Genomic DNA, 27,156 nt, shown 5'->3' with positions numbered 1-27,156 from the left:
GGTACAGGCACTATGGAGAACAGTATGGAGGTTCCTTAAAAAACTAAAAACAGAGCTACCATATGATCCAGCAATCCCACTCCTGGACATATATCCGGAGAAAAATAGGGTTCAAAAGGATACATGTACCCCAATGTTCATTGTAGCACTGTTTACAATAGCCAAGACATGGAAACAACCTAAAGGTCCATCAATGGATGAATGGATAAAGAAGACGTGGTACAATATATACAATGTAATATTACTCAGCCATTGAAAAGAATGAAATAATGCCATTTGCAGCAACATGGATGGACCTGGAGATTATCATACTAAGTGAAGTCAGACAGAGAAAGACAAATATCATATGATATCACTTATATATGCAGAATCTAAAAAAAAAGTGATACAAATGAACTTATTTGCAAAACAGACTCACAGACTCACAGCTTTAGAGAACAAACTTATGGTTACCAGGGGAGAAGCGTGGTGGGGAGGGATAGATTGGGAGTTTGGGATTGACATGTACACACTACTATATCTACTACAGATAACCAGCAAGGACCTAGTGTATAGCACAGGGAACTCTGCTCAATATTCTGTAATAATCTAAACGGGAAAAGAATTTGAAAAAGAATAGATACACGTATATGTAAAACTGAATCACTTTGCCGTACACCTGAAACTAACACAACATTGTTAATCAACTATGCTCCAATATAAAAATAAAAAAGTTTTTTAAAGTGTGAAATTTCCTTTGACCCAGCAATGTCATGCCTATGAACGTATCCTAACATTTAATCAAAGATGTACACAGAGTATTTGATTACAAGGCTGTTCACTCTTAAGGGTTTTTTAATAATGGCAAAAGGTTACAAATAACCTAGATGCTCAACATCTTGTTGTTTAATGTTGAATCAATAATATATATTAAACAAGGTGTCTTTAAACAGAAACATACATAAAAAAGATTATGTATTAACTGGCTGAGAAGGATGTTGTGACCAGAGGCTTGCAGGAACCTAACTCTGTATCTTCCGTGGAAGAAGTTGTTCGGTGTTCATTAATTCCACGTCTGCAGGGACTTTAGAGAAGATAACTACCATAAATTAGGAGAATCAACCATAATTATTTTTTAAAGGAAAGGAATATTATCACTATGCTTAACCCCAAGACAGCATGGGAAGAGTAAAAACTAAATGTACTTTAGAGTCAGATAAAACCTGATTTAAATCCTGGTTCTAACAGTGTATTTGAGACAAATCATTTAAGATTGCTAATAAGCCTCAGATTCCTCACATACAAAATCAAGGCTAAATAACACCTCTTTCATAGTTGATAGTAAAAATTAGTTAAGCCAATGTACATACACTTATGAAACATACAGAGCACCATAGAAACTGAATGCTTACACACAATACTTCCACCAAAGTTTTACACAGTGATTTCTCTCCAAGGGAAAGAAGCCATTTTTTTTGAGACAATGAACAGTTGATCACACCAATGAATCAGCAGATAAGCAATAATACTGGGATGGCCACAGGCACCCAGGAAAACAAGATATTCCACAAAGGAAGTATGCACCCTGCCTTTTAGTTGTAATCATTTCTGTAGTCTATTTAACAGATTCCTTTAGAAGATACTTGGTTCTGACTCATTCTCCTTTAGTCACATGTTCCTCCTCATTTAGAAATGCATAGTCAGCTGCTTGCCTGTTGGATAATCATTACAGACAGTCATTCAATCTCACTTGCCTCTGAATCATAACTGGGTTGCATGTTAAGTGTAAAAAATAGCTTCTTCTATAGTGATTTAATGTAATTTACCAATCTACTTCTTACAGTTCAAAACAGAAAACAGTACTTCTTGCAGAAATCGTAACATGGATTAACACAGAATGTGCCTGGAACTTAAAAGATTAAGCAAGCAAACGTGTGCACGCGCGTGCATGCACACATGCAGACAGACGCACACTCAATAAATGGATGTGTTAACCAAACCCATCCTAAAAGGCATATGGAAAATGAATTAAAATATGTAAAAGTAAAGAAAAAAAAAGGCATAGGGACCTGAATAGCCAAAACAATCTTAAAAGAACAAAACTGGAGGATTCACACTTCCCAATTTCAAAACTTACTGTAAAGATTCATTAATCAAAACAGTATAAAAAAAACAGCATAGTATTGGCATAAAGACATATAGACCAATGGACTAGAGTAAAACACCCAGAAATAAACCCTCACATAGGTGGTCAAATGATTTTTGACAAGGGTGCCCAGACCATTCAATGGGGAAAGGACATTCAATGGTGTAAGGCGATATCTGATTGTAGCTTTTTTTTTTTTTTTTTGCTGTACGTGGGCCTCTCACTGTTGTGGCCTCTCCCGTTGCGGAGCACAAGCCCCGGACGCGCAGGCTCAGCGGCCATGGCTCACGGGCCCAGCCGCTCTGCGGCATGTGGGATCTTCCTGGACCGCGGCACGAACCCGTGTCCCCTGCATCAGCAGGCGGACTCTCAACCACTGTGCCACCAGGGAAGCCGTGATTGTAGTTTTGATTTGCATTTCTCTTCAATGGGGAAGAATAAAATTGGACCCTTACCTAACACTATCTACAAAAATTACTTCAAAATGTACCAAAGACCTAAATGTAAGACCTAAAACTATAAAACTCTTAGAAGCAAGTATAAAAGCTTCACGACACTGGATTTAACAATGATTTCTTGGGGATGACACCAAAGAAACAGGTAACAACAACAAAAATAGACAAACTGGACTTTATTAAAATTTTAAAAATTTGTACATCAAAAGACACTATCGGGGCTTCCCTGGGGAAGGGGGGACACGTGTTCGAGCCCTGGTCTGGGAAGATCCCACATGCCGTGGAGCAGCTAAGCCCGTGCGCCACAACTACTGAGCCTGCACTCCAGATCCCGCAAGCCACAACTCCTGAAGCCCGGGCACTTAGAGCCCATGCTCTGCAACAAGAGAAGCCACCACAATGAGAAGCCCACATGCCACAATGAAGAGTAGACCCTGCTCACCGCAACTAGAGAAAGCCCGCACACGGCAACAAAGACCCAACACAGCCATAAATAAATAAATAAATACAATTTTTTTAAAAAAGGACACATGCACCCCAATGTTCATTGCAGTACTATTTACAATAGCCAGGTCATGGAAGCAACCTAAATGCCCATCGACAGATGAATGGATAAAAAAGATGTGGTACGTATATACAATGGAATATTACTCAGCCATAAAAAGGAACGAAATTGGGTCATTTGTAGAGATGTGGATGGACCTAGAGACTATCATACAGAGTGAAGTAAGTCAGAAAGAGAAAAACAAATATCATATGTTAACGTATATATGTGGAACCTAGAAAAATGGTACAGATGAACTGGTTTGCAGGGCAGAAGCTGAGACATAGATGTAGAGAACAAATGTATGGACACCAAGGGGGGAAAGTGGTGGTGGGGTGGTGGTGGTGGTGCAATGAATTGGGAGATTGGGATTGACATATATACACTAATGTGTATAAAATGGATAACTAATAAGAACCTGTTGTATAAAAAAATAAAATTCTAAGAAAAAAAGAAAAGTTACATGATATAAGACTTAAAAGAAAAAAAAAAGAATATAGCTTCTGGGGACAACATGTGGCAATTCCTCAAAAAATTAAGAAGAGAATTACCATATGATCCAGCAATTCCACTTCTGGGTATATACCTACAAGAACTGAAAGCAGGGTCTCTTAAGACATATTTGCACACCCATGTCCGTAACAGCAGTATTTACAATAGCTAAAACATGGAAACAACCCACATGTCCACTGACGAATGAATAGATAAGCAAAATGTGGTCTATATTATTATTCAGCCTTTGTTTTTCGTTTTCTTTTTGTTTGTTTGTTTGTTTTTGCGGTACGCGGGCCTCTCACTGTTGTGTGTGGCCTCTCCCGTTGCGGAGCACAGGCTCTGGACGCGCAGGCTCAGTGGCCATGGCTCACGGGCCCAGCCGCTCCGCGGCATGTGGGATCCTCCCAGACTGGGGCATGAACCCGTGTCCCCTGCATCAGCAGGCGGACTCCCAACCACTGTGCCACCAGGGAAGCCCTCAGCCTTTTAAAGAAGGAAGTTCTGCAATATGCTACAATATGGTGAATCTCCAGACATTATACTAAATGAAATATGCCAGTAATAAAAAGACAAATACTGTATGATTCCACTTATAAGAGGTACTTAGAGTAGTCAAAACCACAGAGAAAGAAGAATGGTGGCTGCCAGGAACAAAGGGGAAGGGGGAGTCGAGGAATGGGGAGTTACTGTTTAATGGGTATAGAGTTTGTTTTATAAAATAAAAAGAGTTATGGGAAAACTCATGTAAAAAGGAGGCAGTTCATGGTGAACCTAGAATCAGAAAATATATAGCAGCCCACTTCCTCTGATCATTATTTCCTCCAGACCTCCAGCATACTGTGAACAATGGCTCACATAGTGCCAGATGCCCCAAATCCAGAATGAGCGCTAGGTTTTCCATAACCTACTCATGACTCGGCTCACAAACTTCCCCAGAGGCTTTTAAAATTCGCCAGGAAGCTGAATCCAGAAGTAACACTGAGATTTTGTTCAGCTTATCTCCTAGGAACTTTCATGTTGAACTGACATTATAGTCCTTTATTTACATTGCCATGAAGTTTGTGCTTGCTATATTCAGTTTTTCAAAATTAAACAAATCACTGTTTAGAAATACATCCATAGGAACAAGATGATAAAGAAAAGCAAGGAAGTAAATATATTAATCAAGGTAGTGAGAAGTTTTTGTGGAGGGGGGAATAGGACTGTGAAGTTTTTTAAGGCATCACTATCCAACATAAATATAATGGGAACCACAAATGCAACTCACATATATAAATGTAAATTTTCTAGCAGCCATGTTTAAAACACTAAAAAGAAACAGGTAAAATTAATCCCAGTAATGTTACTTAACCAAATATATCTAAAATATTATTTCAACGTGTAATCAATATAAAAATTATTGAGATATCTTACATGCTTCTTTTTTTTGTACCAAGTTTTCAAAATTCACTGTGTACTTTTCCACATACAGCACGTGTCAACTAGACTAGCCACGTTTTAAGTGCTCAATAGTCACATGTGGGGACTTCCCTGGTGGTGGAGTGGTTAAGACTCCACGCTCCCAATGCAGGGGCCCCGAGTTTGACCCCTGGCCAGGGAACTAGATCCCACATTCATGCCACAACTAAGGAGTCTACCTGCCACAATTAAAAGAGCCCATGTGCTACAACTAAGGAACCAGTGAGCTGCAACTAAGGAGCCCACCTGCTGCAAACTAAGACTTGGCGCAACCAAATAAATAAATGTTTAAAAAAATAATAATATTGCTAAAAAAAAAAGCCACATGTGGCTAGTGGCTACCTACTAGACATCACATGGATGTTCCTTTTATTATTATTCCTAAAACCGTAATATGTTTTTTTAAAATTAATTATTTATTTTTGGCTGCATTGGGTCTTCCTTACTGCGCGCGGGCTACTCATCATTGCGGTGCGCGGGCTTCTCACTGTGGTAGCTTCTCTTGTTGCGGAGCACGGGATCTAGGCATGCAGGCTTCAGTAGTTGTGGCATGCGGGCTCAGTAGTTGTGGCTCACGGGCTCTAGAGCGCAGGCTCAGTAGTTGTGGCGCACGGGCTTAGTTGCTCCACGGCATGTGGGATCTTCCCAGACTAGGGCTCAAACTCATGTCCCCTGCACTGGCAGGTGGATTCTCAACCACTGCTCCACCAGGGAAGTCCCCATACATATGTTTTTATCTACTCTTTCATAAGATCACTTAACAAATGAAAACATGACTAGCTTTTAAGGGGAAAATGCATTAAATAACAAACATTTAAAAAGTAAAATATGCAGAAATAGCCCACCTAATTTGGGACATTTTATAAGGTATTTTAAGTGACAATAAAAATCACTGTATTAAATTTTACAACACAAAAAGTATGCTGAAATATTATACTGGTTTTATTGTACAGTCCCACAGAGTTAATGTCATGTGTTGCAAATTTTCACTAAACATCATTTTTCAGAAGAATGCTCCACCTAGATACACTGATGGTCCATCGTCTGGAAGAGCCATTCCTTCTGTGAGCCATCTGAGAAGATGTTCATGCACCAACAACATTCATACTCTGAGATATACATGGCTGTGTTAAGTAGAAAAAACCTTAGATTTTTAGTCCAGTCTAAACTTTGGTAATCTGTAATATGATTTATATTCTTACACAAAACTGTCCTTCATGGAGGTATATTTAAAATTCCTGGGAATTCCCTGGTGGTCCAGTGGGTAGGGCTCTGTGTTCCAAATGCAGGGGGCCTAGGTTCAATCCCTGGTCGGGGAGCTAGATCCCACATGCATGCGCAACTAGGAGTCTGCATGCCGCAACTGAAAGCTCCACATGCCACGACTGGGAGTCTGCATGCCACAGCTAAGAAGTCCGAATGCCGCAACTAAGAGTTTGCATGTCACAACTAAGAAGTCCGCATGCCACAACTAAAAATCTCGCATGCCACAATGAAGTTCCCATGTGCCGCAACTAGGGCCACTGCAACTAAGACTTGGTGCAGCCAAAATAAATAAATAAATAATAACAACAACAACAAAAATTCCTGCTGGCTTTCTCACTGTATACAAAAGTAATGTTAGCATAAGCATCACAAACCACCATCAACTATAACACTGTGAGGCCCTGAATGCTATTTCTGGATTCTCCGCAACTCCAAGCCTCTACTTGGAACTCACTTTGCTTAAAGAAGTCCCTATCCCACCCCAAAACAGCTCCATATAGCTCCCTTCATTTCTTAACTCTCTCTTACCGGTACTTTTTCACTCAGGTTTAACAAGCATTACCACTTTAGGTTTATAAAAATTCTTTACAGCTCTCAAAACTTTTCCAAGTCCTATCTGACGTTTACAACCATCCAATAAGAAAAAGTTTAAAAGAAGAAATTAAAACTGAGAGATTAAATAATTCACTTGCAGAAGGTCACAGAGCCAGTAAGTGGTACAAGCTAACACCCAAAACTCATAACTCTATACATTCACCCAAACCACAGGTGCATTAATGGACTGCATTATTAATGTTTCCTAAGTATTTCAGGACACGTAAAAATAGATTATTTCCCTAAAAATAAATAGAGACTGGACAGTCAATTTCATGGTTAAATCCTTAACTATCTAGAACAATAAATGACATGAACTCTTCACATGACTTCAGAATATATTATATGAATATCCCACCCCCAACCCAAAATAGACAGTTTACTAGTTCTGCCATCTTCATTCTGTGATTCAAAGTAAACAGTGCGTTTTAAAAAATACATTTATTTATTTACCTGGCTGCACTGGGTCTTAGTTGTGGCACACGGGTTCTCTAGTTGTGGTGCACGGGCTCTAGAGCGCACAGGCTCTAGAGCGCGCAGACTCTAGAGTGCGCGGGCTTAGTTGCCCCAGCATGTGGGATCTTAGTTCCCTGACCAGGGATTGAACCCGCGTCCCCCGCACTGGAAGGCATTTTTAAGAGAGTCCTAAAATGTTCTGACCCAAGAGGTACAATTTCAAGAGAAAAACATACAAAATTAAGTTATAAAATTCTTTGTTCCTTAACTAAGACCAAAAAAAGGTAATGAAATAAAAGAGGCAGATGCTATTTATTGTAATCCATTCTGAGTCAACTCTGTTAAGAATTATTTCTAAAAGTATTACAGCTGACTTTACCAAATTATTAACACAAAAAATTGATTATGTGTAGTTTTCCAGCAGCTTATCATCACAAATATCATTGGCACTCTGTTAGAAAAACAATTCAAGAAAAGTTAAAGGTTGAAAGGAAAAAGATGGAAGTTAAAGGTTGTTCTGAAGTCATCAAATGAGGTCGAAAATGACCATATTAAAATATTCACTTTAAAAGGAAGAATAACTTGGTGGGCCAAAATATTCAATAACTTTGGAAAGTGGTATGTGGAGTTTCTAGCCACTTACCTAATGATTATTAGCAGCAGTGTGGTAAACTGCAAACAACACAGACTCTTGGGTAAAAGACCTGGGTCTCGATCCTGGCTCTACCTAGGAAACAGATTACATGACTACTAAAGATTTATTTAGCCTCTCTAGGCCCCAGTTTCCTCAGCTGTAAAGTCAAGTTATCATTAAATGTGTTCCAATATCAAATAAAAGACTTCACTATAGTGCAGGATTAAGAGAAGTAGTAATGTATATATCATCTAGTACTAGTGGTGGTGATCACCATAAAAGCTGGTTTGTAGATTGTCAAAATGTATTTTAAATGGTCGAGTTCTGAAAACGTTCTGAATTTGATAGTGGTGATGCACATTGTGAATATATTAAAAACCACTGAATTGTACAGATGGATGAGATGGTGAACTCTATGTTACATGAACTTTACTGCAATTAAAAAAAGAAAAAATGAGGCTTCCGTGGTGGTGCAGTGGTTGAGAGTCCGCCTGCCGATTCAGGGGACACGGGTTCGTGCCCCGGTACGGGAAGATCCCACACGCCGCGGAGCGGCTGGGCCCGTGAGCCATGGCCGCTGAGCCTGCGCATCCGGAGCCTGTGCTCCGCAACGGGAGGCCCGCGTACCGGGGAAAAGAAAAAAAGAAAAAAGAAAGAAAAAAGAAAAAAAGAAAAAAAAAAGAAAAGAAAAAATGGCCCAGCAGCAATGTTCTGGATAGCAAAGGGATGGCAAGCCAGGACTGAAAAGCTGGAATAAGCAACACCCTCAAAAAATTTAGAAGGGTTTTCCCAAAGGGCCATTATTTAAAACAATACTCTGCAAGTGAGGCCAGACACTTATTAAAAATTATCATTTGGGCTTCCCTGGTGGCGCAGTGGTTGAGAGTCCACCTGTCGATGCAGGGGACACGGGTTCATGCCCTGGTCCAGGAAGATCCCACATGCCGCGGAGCGGCTGGGCCTGTGAGCCATGGCCGCTAAGCCTGCGCATCCGGAGCCTGTGCTCTGCAACGGGAGAGGCCACAACAGTGAGAGGCCCGCGAACCACAAAGAAAAAAAAAAAAAAATATATATATATATATATCATTTAATATGGGCATAATATTTTATTTATTTGAAAACATCTAAATTCTCCTAATGGAAATGCTGCAGTCACATGTTCCTAGGCTACCCTTTTGTTTTTGTTTTTTGGGGGCTGCGTTGGGTCTTCATTGCTGCGCGCAGGCTCTTCCTAGCTGTGGTGAGCTGGGGCTGTTCTTCCTTGCGGTACGAGGGCTTCCCATTGCAGTGGCTTCTCTTGTTGCAGAGCACGGGCTCTAGGTGCGTGGGCTTCAGGAGTTGTGGCCTGCGGGCTCATTAGCTGTGGCACGCGGGCTCTAGAGGGCAGGCTCAGTAGTTGTGGTGCACAGGCGTAGTTGCTCCGTGGCATGTGGGATCTTCCCAGACCAGGGCTCAAACCTGTGTCCCCAGCATTGGCAGGCGGATTCTTAACCACTGTGCCACCAGGGAAGCCCTACCTTTTTTTTTTTTTTGAAGTACGTGGGCCTCTCACTGCTGTGGCCTCTCCCGTTGCGGAGCACAGGCTCCGGACGCGCAGGCTCAGCGGCCATGGCTCACTGGCCCAGCCGCTCCATGGCATGTGGGATCCTCCCGGACCGGGGCACGAACCCGCGTCCCCTGCATCGGCAGGCGGACTCTCAACCACTGCGCCACCAGGGAAGCCCTACCCTTTTGTTTTAATCTGAAGATTAATCTGCCTTCATATCTAAAGTTTTAAAACACAGAAGGGCTTAGTATTGACTGTATACATGGAAGAAAAGTTTTCCCCTGTAAAAACAACCTGCCAACCATTCCCAGACTTGACCCTTTCCTGCTGAGGACACACAGTACAGCACAGCAAAGTATCAGAGTCCTAAAAGCACAGTTACACTGCCAAAAGGCACATTTTAAGTGTTATTTTAAATTCTTGGTTCCTAAATACACATCAATTTGAGAAGGCCCAGCCTAAATTGAAAAGCTCATAGTAGATAATAATTTCCAACTATTTACATTGTATACTTTCATAAAGGAAGGTAACAATAATTAAACTCCCCACCAAATCACTGTCTATAACATGAAGAACACAGCTAGCTAGTCTGTGGCTTCTAATATTCTGTAGAAAACTAAGTATCAAAGAAGTGATATCAAATAAATAAAGTCTCTAAGTCTGCTCAAGCTAAATAGCATTAAAATTTACAAATGCTTTCTTCTCAGTAAAAAGGAGATCATAAAAGTATCAATCTATGTTATCTATGTAGCAATTAAAACAGCACCTGGCACATAGCCAGTGCTACAGAACTGTTTGCTATTATTATTCTAATTCTTAAATGAGGAAATTAGAGTACACAGGAGCAAAGGGAGTCCCATATATTCAGACGTAGTTAATAAACGTTTTCTGCCCACCAAAACGCCTTTACTAGAATGCCCAAAGTTTTCTGTAGGAGAGAAAAAGATTTTTCATATGATTGCCATGTGTACAGTATTGACTGACTACTGTTTCCTACATTTGCAAAGATTTCCTAGATGGATGAAGACACATGTGTGCTCGTTAGGTACATCGATGTCCATATTTCTCATCTTTTTATTCTAAAAATTAACACTGATAATCATTTTGTTGCTTCTTTCTTATACAAAGGTATCTATTTCTGATTTTTCTATTCTTTGATAGTTAATAACAGTAAGATCAGAAAGATATAGATATTTTAATGTCAGATAAAAAAGTATCCTACAATAAGATGTGCAGAAAATTCAAAGATAAAAAGTAAATGCTATATCAAATAGAAAAATTTTTACTTTAAAATTTAAATATACACAGAAAAAAATAAGAACAGCAATATAACAAAACATTAACAATGGTTTTCTAAGAGGTAGGTTATGGATGATTTTTATATCTTTTCTAAAAGTGTGTTTTCCAAATTTTTCTTATTTCTTTTGTCAGGAAAAAGGTTATTTTAAAACACTACATTGAGGGACTTCCCTGGTGGTGCAGTGGTTAAGAACGCCAATGCAGGGGACACGGGTTCTATCCCTGGTCTGGGAAGATCCCACATGCCGCAGAGCAACTAAGCCCATGAACCACAACTACTGAGCCCACGTGCCGCAACTACTGAAGCCTGCGCACCTAGAGCCGGTGCTCCACAACAAGAGAAGCCACCACAAAGAGAAGCCGGCGCACCACAATAAAGAGTAGCCCTTGCTTGCCGCAACTAGAGAAAGCCTGCGCGCAGCAACAAAGACCCAACACAGCCAAAAATAAAATAAATAAATTTATATATATAAAAAAACCCCATTACATTGAAACAACACAGATGAACCTTAAAGACATTATGCTAAGGGGAATAAGTCAGTCACAACAGGACAAATACCATATGATTCCACTTATAAGAGGTGCCTCAAGGAATCAAATTCACAAAGACAGAAGTAGAATGGCAGTTGCCAGGGGCTGGGGGCATGGGAAAGGAGAATGGAGAATTATGGTTAATGGGTACAGAGTTTCAGTTTGAGGAAGATGACAAAAGTTCTGGAGATGGACGGTGGTGACGGTTACACAACAGTTTTAATATACTTAACGATACTGAACTGTACAGTTAAAAACAGTTAAAATGGTAAATTTTTTGTGACGTGTATTTTACCATAATAAACAAAATAAAAACACAAGCTCAAAAAAACCAACCAAACAAACAAACAAACCCAAACATGGAGGTCCAGTGGTTAAGACTCTGCTTCCAATGCAGAAGGCATGGGTTCTATCCCTGGTTGGGGAACTAATATCCTACGTGCCGCACAACGCGGCAATCAATCAATCAATCAATCAAGACTTAAAGAAAAATACATCAAGCTCTTGAAGGAACTACCATTAATTTCAAGATTATCAACATTATGAGCCAGGCAGCATTAAAGTTTACAAATGAGAGAAAGTTAAGAGAGGCACAACAGAAGCCAAAATTACACTTACTTTATAGCAGTTTTGACAGAATCTGTATTTATATTTCCTAATACAATGTTTTTTTAAATAAATATTTTATTTTTTATTTTAAAAAATATTTATTTATTTGGTTGTGCCTGGTCTTAGTTGCAGCATGCGGGATCTAGTTCCCTGGTCAGGGATCAAACCGGGGCCCCCTGCATTGGGAGCGCAGAGTCTTAACCACTGGACCACCAGCGAAGTCCCCAATACAATGTTTTATATGCAGTCAAGGCTATCTCTACTTTAAAACAGACTCATAATAAAACTTCAATTGCAAAAATATCGATAAAGAACTTGTATTTAATACATAAAAAATGCTTACATCTCAATAACTTGATATCAAAAAATGGGCAAAAGTTTTGAACAGACACTGCCAAAGATACACAAATGGCACACGAGCACATAAAACATGCTCAACGTCATTAGTCACTAGGTAGATGCAAATTAAAACCAAAATGAGATACCACTACAAACTCACTAAAATGTCTAAAATTAAAAAGACCGACAGTACAAAGTGTTAGTAAAGACGTGAAGTAACTGAAACTTTCGTACATGGCTAGTTGGAATGTGAAACTGTACAGCCACTTTGGAGAGCAGTTTGACAGTTCCTTAAAAAGGTATACTCATGAAACAACCCAGTAATTTCAGTCCTATATATCTACCCAAGAGAAATGAAAACAAATGTCTACATAAAAGACTCGTATATAAATGTTCAAAGCAGCAGAGTAGCCAAAACAAGGGGAAATAACTCAAATGGCCATCAACTGGTAAATGGATAAACAAAGTGTTACAAGTCCAAACAGTGGAATACTACTCAGTAATAAAAAGGAATGGACTACTATACACACAATACAGATGAATTTCAAGAGCAAGTTGCTAAGTACAAAAGACTACATACTGTATGATTCCATTTATATGAAATTCCAGAAAAGACAAAATAGTATGTAACAGAAAGGAGATAGTGGTTACCTGAAATGACACTGCCTGCAAAGGGGCATGAGGGAACTTTCTGAGGTTATGGAAATATTCTGTATCTTTATTGTGGTAGTAATCACACCAACGACTGTACACATTTGTCACTGAATTATATACCTTAAATAGGTGAATTCTGTTGTATATAAATTATATCTCAATAATGACAATTGAAAAAAAAATTACAAAAGAAAATGAGAAGCAGTAAAGCTGGGATACAGCAGCCCTTCTCAAAAACTGATTTCTTTAGTTGAACATTTCAATAGTCTTTATCCTTGCAGTGTTTGAATTAATCATTCAAAAATACTGGGGTAGGAAACAGAAGCAAAAAGGGAAAGAATTAAGGATGTTTCTCTCAGACATATTTTCTGACATCTCTAACTTGAAATATATAATTGAGATATGGTCAAGACTAAAATGTTATCTTTACATTAAAAGGTAAATCTAGGCAAATAATGCAATTCAAGAAAAGGGGAAGAGATCAGTGCTGTATATCAATTATATCTCAAAAAACCTGGGAGAAAAAAGAGAGGGAAAAAAAAAGAGTACATCATCTTCAAATACTTCAGAGGTACATTTACCATATATGAAAATTAATGTAACTCTAACTGGAAGGTACTATGATATTCTCATTTTTAAACATTATTATTTCTTCATGAAGTCAGTCAACTCTTCTTGGATTTAAAAATTGTTGAAATAGGGCTTCCCTGGTGGCTCAGTGGTTAAGAATCCGCCTGCCAATGCAGGGGACACGGGTTTGAGCCCTGGTCCGGGAAGATCCCACATGCCGCGGAGAAACTAAGCCCGTGTACCACAACTACTGAGCCTGCGCTCTAGAGCCCGCAAGCCACAACTACTGAGCCTGTGTGCCACAACTACTGAAGCCCACGCGTCTAGAGCCCATGCTCCGCAAGAGAAGCCACTGCAATGAGAAGCCCGTGCACCGCTACAAAGAGTAGCCCCCTCTCCACAACTAGAGAAAGCCCATGCACAGCAACGAAGACCCAATGCAGCCAAAAATAAATAAAATAAATTTATTTTAAAAAATTATTGAAATAAAACTTTTCTAAAAGCCCAGATTACTTATTTCAATGCACTGAACTGTTGATAACTAAGTGCTGGAAAATATACTTCATGTTTTAGTTGAATCGAAATACTTAAAGTCTAGATCTGACAAGTTAGTTGTAAAGTTGCCTCAATTTCTCTTGGGGAAACCACATTCCGAAGCGTTACCACAGATATCTTTTATTTGGAGTGACTGGGCTGTATAAGGAGGAGAGGGAACTTGCTGCTGAGCCTGAATACGGATTTCTCAAAGCTAACATTAAGGAGTCCTCTAAACTCTGCCAAATTGTGGATGGTATATAAACAGACACAATATTTATTTTGGGACAAAGATCCTGCAAGCAAGTAAGCAAAACACTCCAGAAGCAGCAGTCACAGACCTTTGAAGACATTTAAAACAAGAGTTTGTCCTCATGCATTAAATCAAATGCTGTTAAATTTTGCTTTGTTATTTTATGCTGATGAAAATGAATGATAAAAGATTTTCATTTTAAGTATAAATGTTCAGAAAGGACAAAAAAAGTAAAACACATAACATCAAAAATGTTTAAAAGTACCTACTCTAACGCCATACACATTATAATTACTCCCAATGTCTGCTATTAACATTACCTGACTATCAATTAAAATCATAAGGTATAAATAGCAATGCAACAACCATATAAAGTTTAACTGCTTTTTCTGGGACCACACAGTATATTCTAGATATATCTAGATAAAACTAGATAGTATATTCAATTTCCATAGAAAAAATGGTAAACAATAGCACTATAAAGTTCATTTGTTCAGTTTATAAAGTTTTCATATGCTTCATGCTCACAAACTAGGATCATGTAGTAAGCATAAACAATCATTAATTTAAAAACCTAAGGAGGCTTTCAAAAACACAATGCATACAAAAACCATTACTCTGACCACTCAAGACTAATAACTTATGGTCAACCATAATTATCTGCATTTGTTTGAAATAAAAATCAATTGGAAATAAATTCTAAGAGGAAAGATCAAATGAATTGGGTGTTGCTTGGTCTACAAAAATTTAACATAAGAATGATTTCAATTCTATCTGTTGCATCCCTTGTCTTCTGACAGCTAAATTAGAGGAAAGCAGTTTAAGTTAAGGAAGAATTATAAACATTTTGGCTGTTTAGGTTTATAAAATACCAGGATGGACCACTTGGGAAAGATGCAGTCTCCCAACATAGTAGAGCTACCTGAAGTGAAGCTGACCTAAGGCACTCTACAGCACTAAAACTCCTTGATTATCTATAATCTCACCCTACAAACCCATCAAATAGCCTAACTTTGGATAGGGCTTTACAATTTAAAAGGCATTTTCACATATTCTGGTACGTCATTTAATCCTCACATGAGGTATATGAATAGGGAAGACATTCTGATACCCATTTACAGGTAAGGAAACCAGTTATGATTGTCTTTTGACTCATATCCAGAGCTCTTTCCACTATACTGTATTATTTTAAACCTCTTCTAAGAAAGACCCTTATTAAGAGTCAGTGTAGACAACTCACTAGATACCTGGGTGCAAAAGTTTCAAATATATTTGAAAGACAGATTATAAAATTGTATGTTCTGACTTGATGGTCAGTTATCCATTAACAGACCTTCCTTACTGAAGACCCTTGGTTTGAAAATATTCCTACAAACACAAAGGTAGAAAGAATGAATAAAAGGACTGGTTTTGCTAAGACCACTTTCTTAGATCATAAAGCCATATTTCAAATGAAAGAGACTATGGAGCTTCTGTTTCCTATTAGCATTCTAATTTTTTTCTGAATTCATCAAATTTAAGTGAACATTGTGGTAGCCAGCCTCCAAGATGGCCCCAATGACCCCAGCCTCCTCTCATGTTTGTGAATAAACCACCCCCCTCCCTGTTGAGTGTGGGCTAGACTTAGTGACTCACTTCTAATGAACAGGAGAAGACACAAGTGATCAGAGAATAGGTCATAAAAAGCAGGGTGACCTCATTCTTTTTCTCTCTATGGAGAGGAACATGTGACTAGGAACTGAAGCCACTGACCAAAAGTGATGAGTGAGCTTGGAAGGGGATTCTTTAGCTCCAGCCAAGCCCTCAGAGACTGCACAGCCCCAAGAGCTTGACTGCAATGTCCTAGGAGACCCTAAGCCAGAACCACCCAGCCAAGCCACTCCCAGATTCCTGTAAAAGGGCACGAGGGGACTGAAACATTATCTGGATTGTGGGTGGTGTTTACATGGGTGTGCACATTTGTTAAAACTCGAATTATACACTTAAAGTGGATGCATTTTTTGGTAAGTAAACTATACTTCAATAAAGTTGATTTTAAAAAAAAAGCCACCGAACTCTTGAGATAAGCAAAGGGTCACTTATGAAAAAGCAGTGCCATAACTTAAGAAGTTAAGGGTGGGTGGTGAGAAAACAGAAGCTGCAACAAGCTACCACCACAAACTCACATATCCTAAACTGCTCCTCAAAATTGCTCCACCCACAGCTTTTCTCATCTCAGATGACAGTAATCCCATACTCCCAGCTGCTCTAACCACAAAGTTAAGAGTCATTCTTTTTTTTTAAAAATTTATTTATTTATTTATTTTTGGCTGCGTTGGGTCTTCGTTGCTGCGCGCAGGCTTTCTCTGGTTGCGGTGAGTGGGGGCTACTCTTTGTTGCAGTGCCCAGGCTTCTCATTGCAGTGGCTTCTCTTGTTGTGGAGCACGGGCTCTAGGTGCGTGGGCTTCAGTAGTTGCAGCACGCAGGCTCAGTAGTTATGGCGCACGAGCTTAGCTGCTACGCAGCATGTGGGATCTTCCCAGACCAGGGCTCAAACCCGCGTCCCCTGCATTGGCAGGCGGATTCTTAACCACTGTGCCACCAGGAAAGCCCAGAGTCATTCGTTTTTTTAAAGATTTTTTTAAAAAAATTATTTATTAATTTATTTTATTTTTGGCTGAGCTGGGTCTTCGTTGCTGCCCGTGGGCTTTCTCTAGTTGTGGCGAGTAGGCGCTACTCTTCGTTGTGGTGCACGGGATTCTCATTGCAATGGCTTCTCTTGTTGCGGAGCATGGGCTCTAGGAGCACGGGCTTCAGTAGTTGTGGCTCGCGGGCTCAGCAGTTGTGGCTTGTGGGCTCTAGAGCACAGGCTCAGTAGTTGTGGCACACAGGCTTAGCTGCTCTATGCCACGTGGGATCTTCCCGGACCAGGGCTCAAACCCGAGTCTCCCGCATTAGCAGGCGGATTCTTAACCACTGCGCCACCAGGGAAGCCCCTGGAGTCATTCTTGACTCTCACACCTTACATCCAATCCATAAGCAAATCCTGTTGGCTCTACCTCAAAATATATCCAGACTATGACTACTTCTCACCACTTCCATTGCTACCAGCCTAGTCTCTCACCAAGACTAAAGCAATAGCCCAACTGGTCCCCCTGCTTCACTCTTGCCCCCTAAACCTGTTGTTAACCCAGCAGCTAGAGTGATCCTTTCAAAACTTAAGGCAGATCATATCACTGATGTGCTCAAAAAGCAGAAACTACTTCCCACTCCACTCAGAATAAAGTCCACGTTGTTGCATGGTCTCCCACAGTCACATAAACCGGCTCCTTGACATCTCCCTCATCTCTTCTCCTACTCCTCTCCTCCTCACTCAGTCTACTCCAGCCATACTGGCCCGCTTGTTGTTTAACAAACACACTGTGCAAGCTCCCAGTCTAGGGCCTTTACAAGGCTGTGTCCTCTGTATGGAACATCTTTCCTTCAGATATCTGCATGGCTCACCATTCCCTAACCTCCTTCGGGTCTCTGCTCAAATATGACCTTCTCTACCCAGACTATCCTATTTAAAATTACGGACATTCCTGTTCATTGATAACCCTTATTTTACTCTAATTTTCCTTTTTTTCCAGAGCACTTACCACTCTGCAACATATTACATACCTTATGTACTATGCATATTGCCCACTACTCCATTCCTTCCATAAAACAACCTCTAGGGCAGGATCTTTGTTTTGTTCACTGATGCATCTCAAGTGCCCAGGACAGTGTTCACTCAGTATACATAACAGGTGTTCAACAAAGAACTTCTGAATGAATTTTTGAGTAACTGTGTCAGGTACTGAGCTAAGCACTTTATATACACTATTTCATTTAATCACTACGGCCACCCTGGGAGATATGTATTAAACTCACGTTATAATTGAGAACCATAAAGATAAAATAACTTGTCCAAAGTTATAGAGTAATAAATGAAGTAGTATACAAAGCCAGGACTTAATTATACCTAACTTGAAAGGCTTAACCACTCATCTTCTCAAAGCTGGGTTTGAATGGGAAGAGAACTAAGTAAGCTGCCTTAGGATGTAACAAGGTCAAGAGTATGTGGAAGAAGAGACACTGATTTTGGATCCAATATAAGGAGCAGAGGCAAATAATTAACATTTAGGGAAATTCCTTCAATTTGCTTTGCTTCTAGTCCTATGGGCACAGAAATAAACGTTAATGGTTATCAGAAAGACATCATAAAAAAGGAGGACGATAAATAAGAGACCCTGTAGCCTGAGCTCTATGGATGAGAAAACATGGGTTATCTTTTCTCTAAATTCACTGGAGTACTTATTTATCCCAGTGGTATAGAGTGATATACTAGCAGGGTTTTCTTTTTTTCATTAAATTTTTTTCCCCTAGATTCTACTGGCGTAGTACAAGTGTTGGTAAAATTATATTTGAGAAATATATCATCTATGCACAAACATTTACAGATTTAAATCTGAGGGAAAGATACAGATTTCTGCCAGCATTACCATCCCTGGAATACAGCCACGTTCATTTGTTTACGTATTGTCTATGGCTCCTTTCACACTGTAACAGCGAACCTGAGTAGTTGCAACAGAGAACATACGCCTGCAAAACTGAAAATATTTTCTCTCTGGCCCTTTACAGAAAAAAAATTATAAAACAAGTATTAAAATATAAGTTTCTTACATCAGTTCTAGCACTCTTCCTGATATATTTGAAAACAAAACCTCTAAATTCTAGAATAAGCCATCTAACGTTTTTGTTCTTGTTGATCGTATAACTGAAAACATCTCAATGGCTTAAGTCCAAAGATAATGTGGTCTTGTACTCCCTTGATGGCGCAGTGGTTAAGAATCCGCCTGCCAATGCAGGGGACACAGGTTGAAGCCCTGGTCCGGGAAGATCCCACGTGCCGCAGAGCAACTAAGCTCGTGCGCCACAACTACTGAGCCTATGCTCTAGGGCCCATGTGCCACAACTACTGAGCCCACGTGCCACAGCTACTGAAGCCCGTGTGCCTAGAGCCCGTGCTCCACAACAAGAGAAGCCTGCGCACCGCAACAAAGAGTAGCTCCCGCTCGCCACAACTAGAGAAAGCCCATGTGCAGCAACGAAGACCCAACACAGCTAAAATCAATCAATCAATCAATAAAATTTATTTTTAAAAATAATAAATAAATAAAATTAAAGAACACAAAAAAACCCCTCTTCATTGTATATATACAAAATAAGAAAATCCTTTTCGCAGGGGGGGTGGTGGTGGGATGAATTGGGAGATTGGGATTGACATATATACACTAATATGTATAAAATAGATAACAATAAGAACCTGCTGTATAAAAAATAAAATAAAATTCAAAAATTCAATCAATAAATAAAAAGAAAATCCTTTTCCTAATACAGTTCAATACAAAAATCTTTTAAGTTCCTCAAAGGACTATTTAGATGTTCCTTATGATTTGCAAATAAAGTGATAGGTTATACTATTCACGATGACACTTAGAAAAGTAATTTAGCAAGTTAATAAAAATAGGTATAGAAATACACTGCAAAGGAAACAGGAGAAATACTGAGTACAAAATGAGGTCAAAAATTTTTCTTTAAGTATTTTATTTCAAGAAGTCAATTTCCACATTAAAAGATGAACCAATCCAAGATATTATTCATTAACATTTCATCAAAATCATAAACACATTTAACTTAGATTTTAATATGGCTCTCAGCTTAAACATTTCCAACTACATTTTCCATATATTCAACCTAAACTTCCAACATAATAATTTTAAGACATTTATGTTTCCCAGAAGCTTTTCCTCAAAACAAAAAAATTATTTCCAAGTTAACACCTTCACATTGTTTTTCTCAAAATTAAATTTGCTATATTAACAGAAGTAGAAAGCTACCCATAAACTATTTCCAAATATTATTAAATTTTAAGCCTACAGAGGCTTTTCCCATTTTTCTCTAAATTTCATTTTTTTTTTACAACACTATAGTCACACACATTTTAGTAGAACAAAAAATTTCTTGTCAACACTTCAAAGGAATTAAGTTTCAAATGTTACATGTAAGAAAGCACACTACTCTCTTTAAGGGCTAGAACTTTCTATGGCAAATGATATAAACATGAAATTAGCAATAAAATTATATAAAAAATTTGATTTTTAAAAATTTTATTATATCTTTATAATACGGAATGAAAACAAATCTGATCATATGCCTGAATAATCAGACATGTGATCTCTTTATTAAAATGTAAATCCAGATAATCTCTAATAATAAAACAATCCACAGTATTTCAAATTGCAAAGAAATGTTTCCTACCTTGCCTGCTTCTCTTTCTAAGTCGACATACTCTCGGCTAGGTGTTTGTCGCTGTTCTCCCTGCCAGCTGGCCGGAAAAAACTGGAGAGACAGATTGGTTCCTGTGGCCACAAAAGCCTTTTAGAAAAATCAATACAAACAGGATCAGGAGCAGGACATTACATAAATTATGCAGGCAGTCATTTATTTTTACATCAGTTTCTGTCTTAAGCCAGGCAGCACCAAGATTACTTAAAAGTAAAAAAACATGCACTCATCATTTTTCTTAAGTATTAAGTTACAAACATCTGATTCCATTTTGAGGACATTTGCCATTGGCTGCTTAAATATAAAATCAGACATGGAATCAATACTTTCTTTCAGGTCATTTTTTGCTGACGTTAGTATAGTGCACTGCTAATGCCTAACCATTAGGCACCTACACCATCACTGTATTTAAAAACCTGTATTTTTAAATGTGAAAATCACTGAAGAGCTGAATATTTTGAATTTTGGAGCATACCACAATTTAAAGTTGTGCAAATGAGACATTTTAATTTTCCCTGATTTCTCTTGCTCAAAGAAACACTATGCTCCAAAACCCATGTTAAAAATGCACTTGGAGATGACTGGAAGTGAAAATATCTCCACAATATATCACATTGGGAGGAGCTCATTATCATGAATAAACTAACCAAATATCACTTCAAGTGCTTTTTAATAACCAAAATTTATAAGATGAAGACAATATCCTCCATTATGGTTTTTAGCAGAATTCTCTCTCAGAGACAAAAATTCTAGTTTCAGGAAAGGCTCAGCTTAAAAAATACAGACCTTTTCATCCCCATAGGTGTCTATTTTATCCAGTTTCCCAAATTCCAGTCACTTGCACAGTGAATACAAATAAATGTTAATACCTTCCTACTGAAAAGAAAAATGCACCTGGGACTGTCTCTCCTCTGATAAACCATACACTAGCATGTGATGTGACTACTTCTCATCTCTCTAAAACCTTGGATGATTAAAAAAATATGCATTTTCTAAAATCCGACTTTAGGAGAACTGATTCTGACAATAACAAAAGAGTATTCATCTAATATTTATAAAAGATTTGGATGGCACAGCTCAACAGACAGAACAATCTAAAACCATTTCAATACAGTCTCATTCTGTGTAGCCCTTGAGCAATTTATATTTCCCCCAAGTAAAAAATGGAAATAACCATGTCCCTCTTCCCCAGGGAAAATATGAAAGAAATAAGTAAAAAGCATTGGAAAAAAAATTTTTTTCATCATCTAAATGTAAACTCTTCTTTGTTGAAATCAGAGAACTTTTTGTTTGTTTTATTTTACTAACTAAAGTTCTTAAGCATAATTTGTTTCCAAGCATAGTCTTCATCTGAAAGCAAGGGGTTCACATTTTTGGGCAATTTGTTTAAAGCATTGTTAAAGCATTGATTCAGCTATCCGCTAGTTCCCCTGATGATTAAGGGCTTAGATTCTTTAGAGATAAAAAATTACAGTACTTCCTATGATTGGTACTAGTAGGTACAACTGTCAACCTAACTGCTAAATCTCTATAGACATCTTTAATGGCATTTCCCTAATCACTGGGATACCTTTTCTTGTGGTAAATGTTTTATATGAATAGAGGCTGAACAAACATCAATATTACAATATTAATCTTAAAAAAAAAATTTGCCCACTATTAGCATAAGTTTAAAAAACAACCATTGAACTGAAATGAATAATAGTTCAAATGAAAACAGACACTAGGTGGCAAACTGCCTAGGCTGTGTGACCTGAGGCAAATTACTTAACTCTGAACCTCAGTTTCCAGTATTTGTAAAGTGCTTAGAACAGTACCAAGTAAATGCTACATGTATTTGCTAAATACAATGAGAAGTAATTTTGAGCTGAAGAAGACAGCCAACCTTGTCAGTCTCAGATAATGAAATTCTCAGGGCAGATAAGAGATTCTGCCCATGAATGAATACCCTCCGTCAAAATCCCGCAGCCATGTTTCTTCAGTATTCACCTAGTTACAAATCCTTCTGCCACCAGTGTATCCCAAATCAGCTCTGTGTTAGGTGAAGACATTCTGCAGCTCTTATTACCTCACCTCCTGCCTGAAGGCCAACCTCAGAAGAGATTTCCTGCTTCATCACTTCATGTCCATTATCTCATCAACATCCCTCTCTGAGACAGGAGAAGTGGCAAAAACAGATCACTCTAAAATACCATTTCCCAGATTTATCTGACCACACAACTCTTTATTTTATTTTTTTTACTGGAACACCTACATATACCTAGGAGTTGGGAAAACTCTGTCTGAAAACACAAAGATGTCACACTGGTAAATGTGTCTGTATGGAGGATTTCTAGAATGTCCTGACTATGCTTTACAGGTTTCATTAAACTGTAAAATAGCACACCTGTGCCAGTCCAACATACCTTTTATTCTTCCATCTTCAGGATTAAAAATACATAGTTTTTACTGCTTTCACAGTAGTCACCATACCTCTCATAAGTATTTTTTTCTTTTATTAATCATTAGTGTTGAAGATATCTCTAACACTCCTACTACAAGAGCTTATATAAGGAATAAATCAGGTTTTACCAAATAAATTCTACCCCTCACCCATAATCACTTTTATTTCATGCTATGATATGGAGTCTGGATAAGTTTTATAACTAAGAAGAGATGAGCATCACAGCCTTACACTGTTTTGCATCTAAATACAAAATAAATCATTCATTAACCTCACTGATAAAGTTAAGGAGATGTTCATAATAAAAAGAATAAAAGAGAGGGGAGAAAGTGTTGGATATAGTTTTGGGAACTACGCATATTTTTATCATACATGGCTGCTGTCAAAATAGAAGCAAAAAAATGCCTTTTCCACGCCTATTTTCCACCACCAAGTAAGTAAAAACCACAGCCTGTTTATAAGTCATAAGATATATTTTGGGCATTAAGCGAAGTAACCTCTAAATTCAAATAATCAAGTACTTATGATGCAAAAGACACTGTGCAAAACCCATACAGAGGGGGCATATACGGAATTAATGTGGTCTCCATCCTCTAGAAGCTAAAAATCTCTCAATTTAAATATGGCTAACATTGAATTAAAGGGGGGGAAACTAGAAAGGGACGGAAATGTGAAATTCCTTCCAAAAATAAAGTTACTTCCAAAACATCCATGGGTTGGGTATACCATCCACCTATTCCAAAAGGAAATTCAGACAAAGGATGATATAATCACTGAGCCAACTAATGAATGATTCTTCTACCACTCAGTGCCAAAACCAGAAAGTATTTGTCCTATACATTTGAATCATATAACTATTACAAACACTCAAAAAAGTGGGCTAAAATCTAGACACTTTCTTTTATAATGTGCAATAATGACCAAATATTCTAGAGTTCCTAATAAATTTGGCCAGTATCTTCTCATGATCTGTAATACAATTCTAAAAAGCCTTCATTTTAAGCATCAAAATATTTTTTAAAAATAAACGATTTCAGTGATGAAAAGGGAGAATTTTATGTGAATTATGTCTCAATACCAATAAATAGATTCTCTACTGTACAAGGAATGGGAGAAGCAAATGTTTCAATATGTCTTCCTATTGTTAACCTAAATTCAAACTGCTTCCATACCTTCAAGTGTGTGCAGATGCAATGGTCCAAGTCATGGAGCTGATAATCAGATTCCATTATACAGTGCTACAACTTTTTTAAAAATTAATAATCAACCTCTTCTCTTTAGTTTTTTCCTATGCACTTCTGGGCTTCATCATTCTCTCTTCATTAGCACCTCCAGTAGGACAAACCAAAAGGAGATGAGGGGAACTAGGACACTTGAATTTTTTTCAACATTAGGCTTCATGGAGGTAAGGCACCAAATCCACCACCTAAAACAGGGCCTCGGATCAACACTGGGTTTTGCAAATCCATGCAATTCTTTAGTAACTTCAGGCCTAAACGAGATAGTTTTTTAGGTTTGGGGAAAAAACAAAAAAACACCAAATGGTTTCTTTCTGATTCTCCTGAAGCTTAACATTCTAAGAAAAGAAGATGGCACGTTCTTGAGGGCTTTTTTTCCTCCTCTATTAGAACAACAGATAACTGGATTTACTCTCAGATTTATTCTCAGCTATACTGAAAATAAGACAGCTTCACATATAGGTTTACGAAAAATCTAGCGTCTAAGACACAAACTATCGCCCAAGAATCAGAACCTTGAACGAAGCCCAATTTTTTCCGTAAGGGTGTTTTCTTCCTACTAATAACCGACCCTTTAATCGGTGTCACAGCCTATACAACGACCTTTCCTTGTTTAGTTGGGCTCCGGTTTGAGTTCCACTCGCGGCAAAGTGTTTGTCGAGTCGTGTCTGGGAAACATAATCCACCCGCCGAGAACCACAGGGAAGAGTCTCCCCGCGAGGACGCGGCCCGCCAGTGTCTGGTTTCGCATTTTGAATCCCGAGTAGGAAGTGAGACGGCGCCCGCTCAGTTCCGGGAGCCGCGGCGTCCGCGGCGCCGTCCGGAACCGGCCTGGGCCGCGGCGGCCCCCGCGCAACAAGTGACCCGCGCGCGGCTTGCTCCCCTGTGCCCCCGGCCCCCGGCCCCGCCGACTTACGATTTCCGAGCGGCCGTCACGGCAGGCGTTCTGGAAGCGCGCCTGGCGCTCCTCGTGGGGCCGGTCCCTGAAGCCCGTGTACTTAATCTGCAAGGCAGAGACGGCCCGAAATCAGAAGCCAAATCCGCGATGCCGCCCGCCTCGCGCGGCACCGATAAGGGCAACCAGAGTCTGCGGGCAGATGGCTGCCCGGGCGAGACTGCCCCTCCGCAGGCGCGCCGGCGCGGGGTTCCCGGGAGCCGCGCCGCCCAAACTTTTCTCCGCCCGGGCCCGCTCGGGGCGCGCCGCGGCCTCCCCGCCGCCCGCCTGCCTCACCTCACATTCGCGGCTCAGCTTCCTGAAGAACTCCTCGTTCTCGAACTTGCTTCTCTGGTCGGGCACGACGCGCGGCATCTTCCCGCCCTGAGGCTGCGCCGGCCGGCCGGGCTCCGGGCTTCCGCGGGCACCCGCTGGCCGGCTCTGCGCTGACCGACTGACCGCGCACCCGCGGCGCCCTGACTCTCGCTTCTCTTTGTTTCAGGCGCCCGCCCGCGTGGGCTCCCGCGCCGGGAGTCTGAGGTGCCGCCGCCCGCTCGAGCCCAGCCCACGCCGCCGCCGCCGCCTCAGCAGTTGCCTACCGCCCGCGCGGACCCAGCGCTCGCCGCCTCCGGCCGCCGCCGCCGCCACTTCCTCTCACCGCCCACCTCGCTAGCCCGCCCGCCCCGCCCCCGTCGGCCCCACCCCTCCTCCTCGCGCGCCCGCCCGCCCCAAACTCCAGCAAACAAAACGCACCATTCACAACTCCGCGCCGCGCATGCGCTGCCCGTCCGCCCTCGGCGCCGCTGGGCTGCAGCGAAGCGGAGCTCCTCCCGCGGCGCGGCCCTCTTCCCCTGGACCGCCCGCGGGCCACTTGGTGTGGAATCGTCCGGTGGGGATCTGCTCGGCTCTTGGAGACAGGGAGCGGCCCGTTAGGGTTCTTCCTTTACACTGGAACTTTTGGGCTCCACAGCAGCGCGGAGTAACCCCAAAATGTCACGTGAACGCGAGGAAACTTCAGTCCTTGGAGACTTTGCGTCCGAGAACCGACCGGGAGGGGTGTAGGCTGTGCACATCAAAGACTAAAGGTGGAAAGAGACCAGAGAATCCATCTGAATCCGCATAATGGTGGAAAGGTCGGAGCTGTTGGAGTCAGAAGGGCCTCAAGTGGGATCTTACTCAACTCCCCTGCCTGCTGGCTGAGGCCCTTAGATAGGCACTGGACCGCGCTAAGCCTCAGTTTGCGTTTTTCCAAAATGCAGGCTCTCACAAGCTCTCAGTGTTAGCATGAGAGCCTTTATGCAATTCTAGCAGATAATGAGCACTCAATAAATTTAAGTTTCTGAAGAACAAGCTGACTTATATAACCCAATACCAGTTCATATATTTACACAAATGTGCAACAAGATCCACAAGTTCCAGGGAAGTCATTTAGCCCAAGCTGGAGAGAGCCTGATATGGGATTCATGGCAGAGCTTGACTCAAAGTTGGTCTTCAATAAATTCTGATCCTTAAAATCTCAGCTTGTCAAAAACTCAGTCCAAGTATGGCAAATAGGTGCCAACTCTGATTGACAGTAGCTGGACTTATTGCAAAGGATTGTGAGGATACACTTAAGTTCACAGGAATTAGTGCCAAGGGCAGTTGGCAATGTCTGCCTGAATGCAGGATTTGGCAGACTTTCCCACCCCTTTCTAGTCCAATCCAATCTCGTTTTTACGGATATGGAACTCAGCTAGGATGATGGAGTATCCTGGTTTTAGCAGTGAAAGTCCCATGTCCCAGGAAACCACTCAGTCCCCGGCAAACTGGATTGGTTGTTCACCCTGAG

The 27,156-nt window shown here is 40.2% G+C and overlaps 1 protein-coding gene and 1 non-coding gene across 4 annotated transcripts in view; one reads left to right on the top strand and one right to left on the bottom strand.

Moving 5' to 3' along the window:
* Positions 1-25,936, bottom strand: part of CBFB (core-binding factor subunit beta) — a 60,163-nt gene extending 34,227 nt beyond the window's left edge. For all 3 annotated transcript variants that reach the window (XM_030863740.2, XM_030863739.2, XM_030863736.2), the window contains exons 1-3: positions 25,626-25,936; positions 25,311-25,397; positions 20,687-20,803 (exon numbers count right to left, since the gene is read on the bottom strand). In XM_030863740.2, the coding sequence (XP_030719600.1) occupies positions 20,687-20,803; positions 25,311-25,397; positions 25,626-25,703 (282 nt within the window). In that variant the 5' untranslated portion in view covers positions 25,704-25,936. The remainder of the gene's footprint in view (positions 1-20,686; positions 20,804-25,310; positions 25,398-25,625) is intronic.
* TRNAW-CCA (transfer RNA tryptophan (anticodon CCA)) lies at positions 6,324-6,396 on the top strand. Its single transcript has one exon. It is a non-coding gene; the product is annotated as a tRNA-Trp (tRNA).
* Positions 25,937-27,156: the final 1,220 nt, after the last annotated feature.

Source organism: Globicephala melas, chromosome 19 (genome assembly GCF_963455315.2).
Source record: "Globicephala melas chromosome 19, mGloMel1.2, whole genome shotgun sequence".
NCBI classification, from domain to species: domain Eukaryota; kingdom Metazoa; phylum Chordata; class Mammalia; order Artiodactyla; family Delphinidae; genus Globicephala; species Globicephala melas.
The sequence above is the reverse complement of the archived record's forward strand: the minus strand, read 5'-3'. Positions and strand labels throughout refer to the sequence as shown.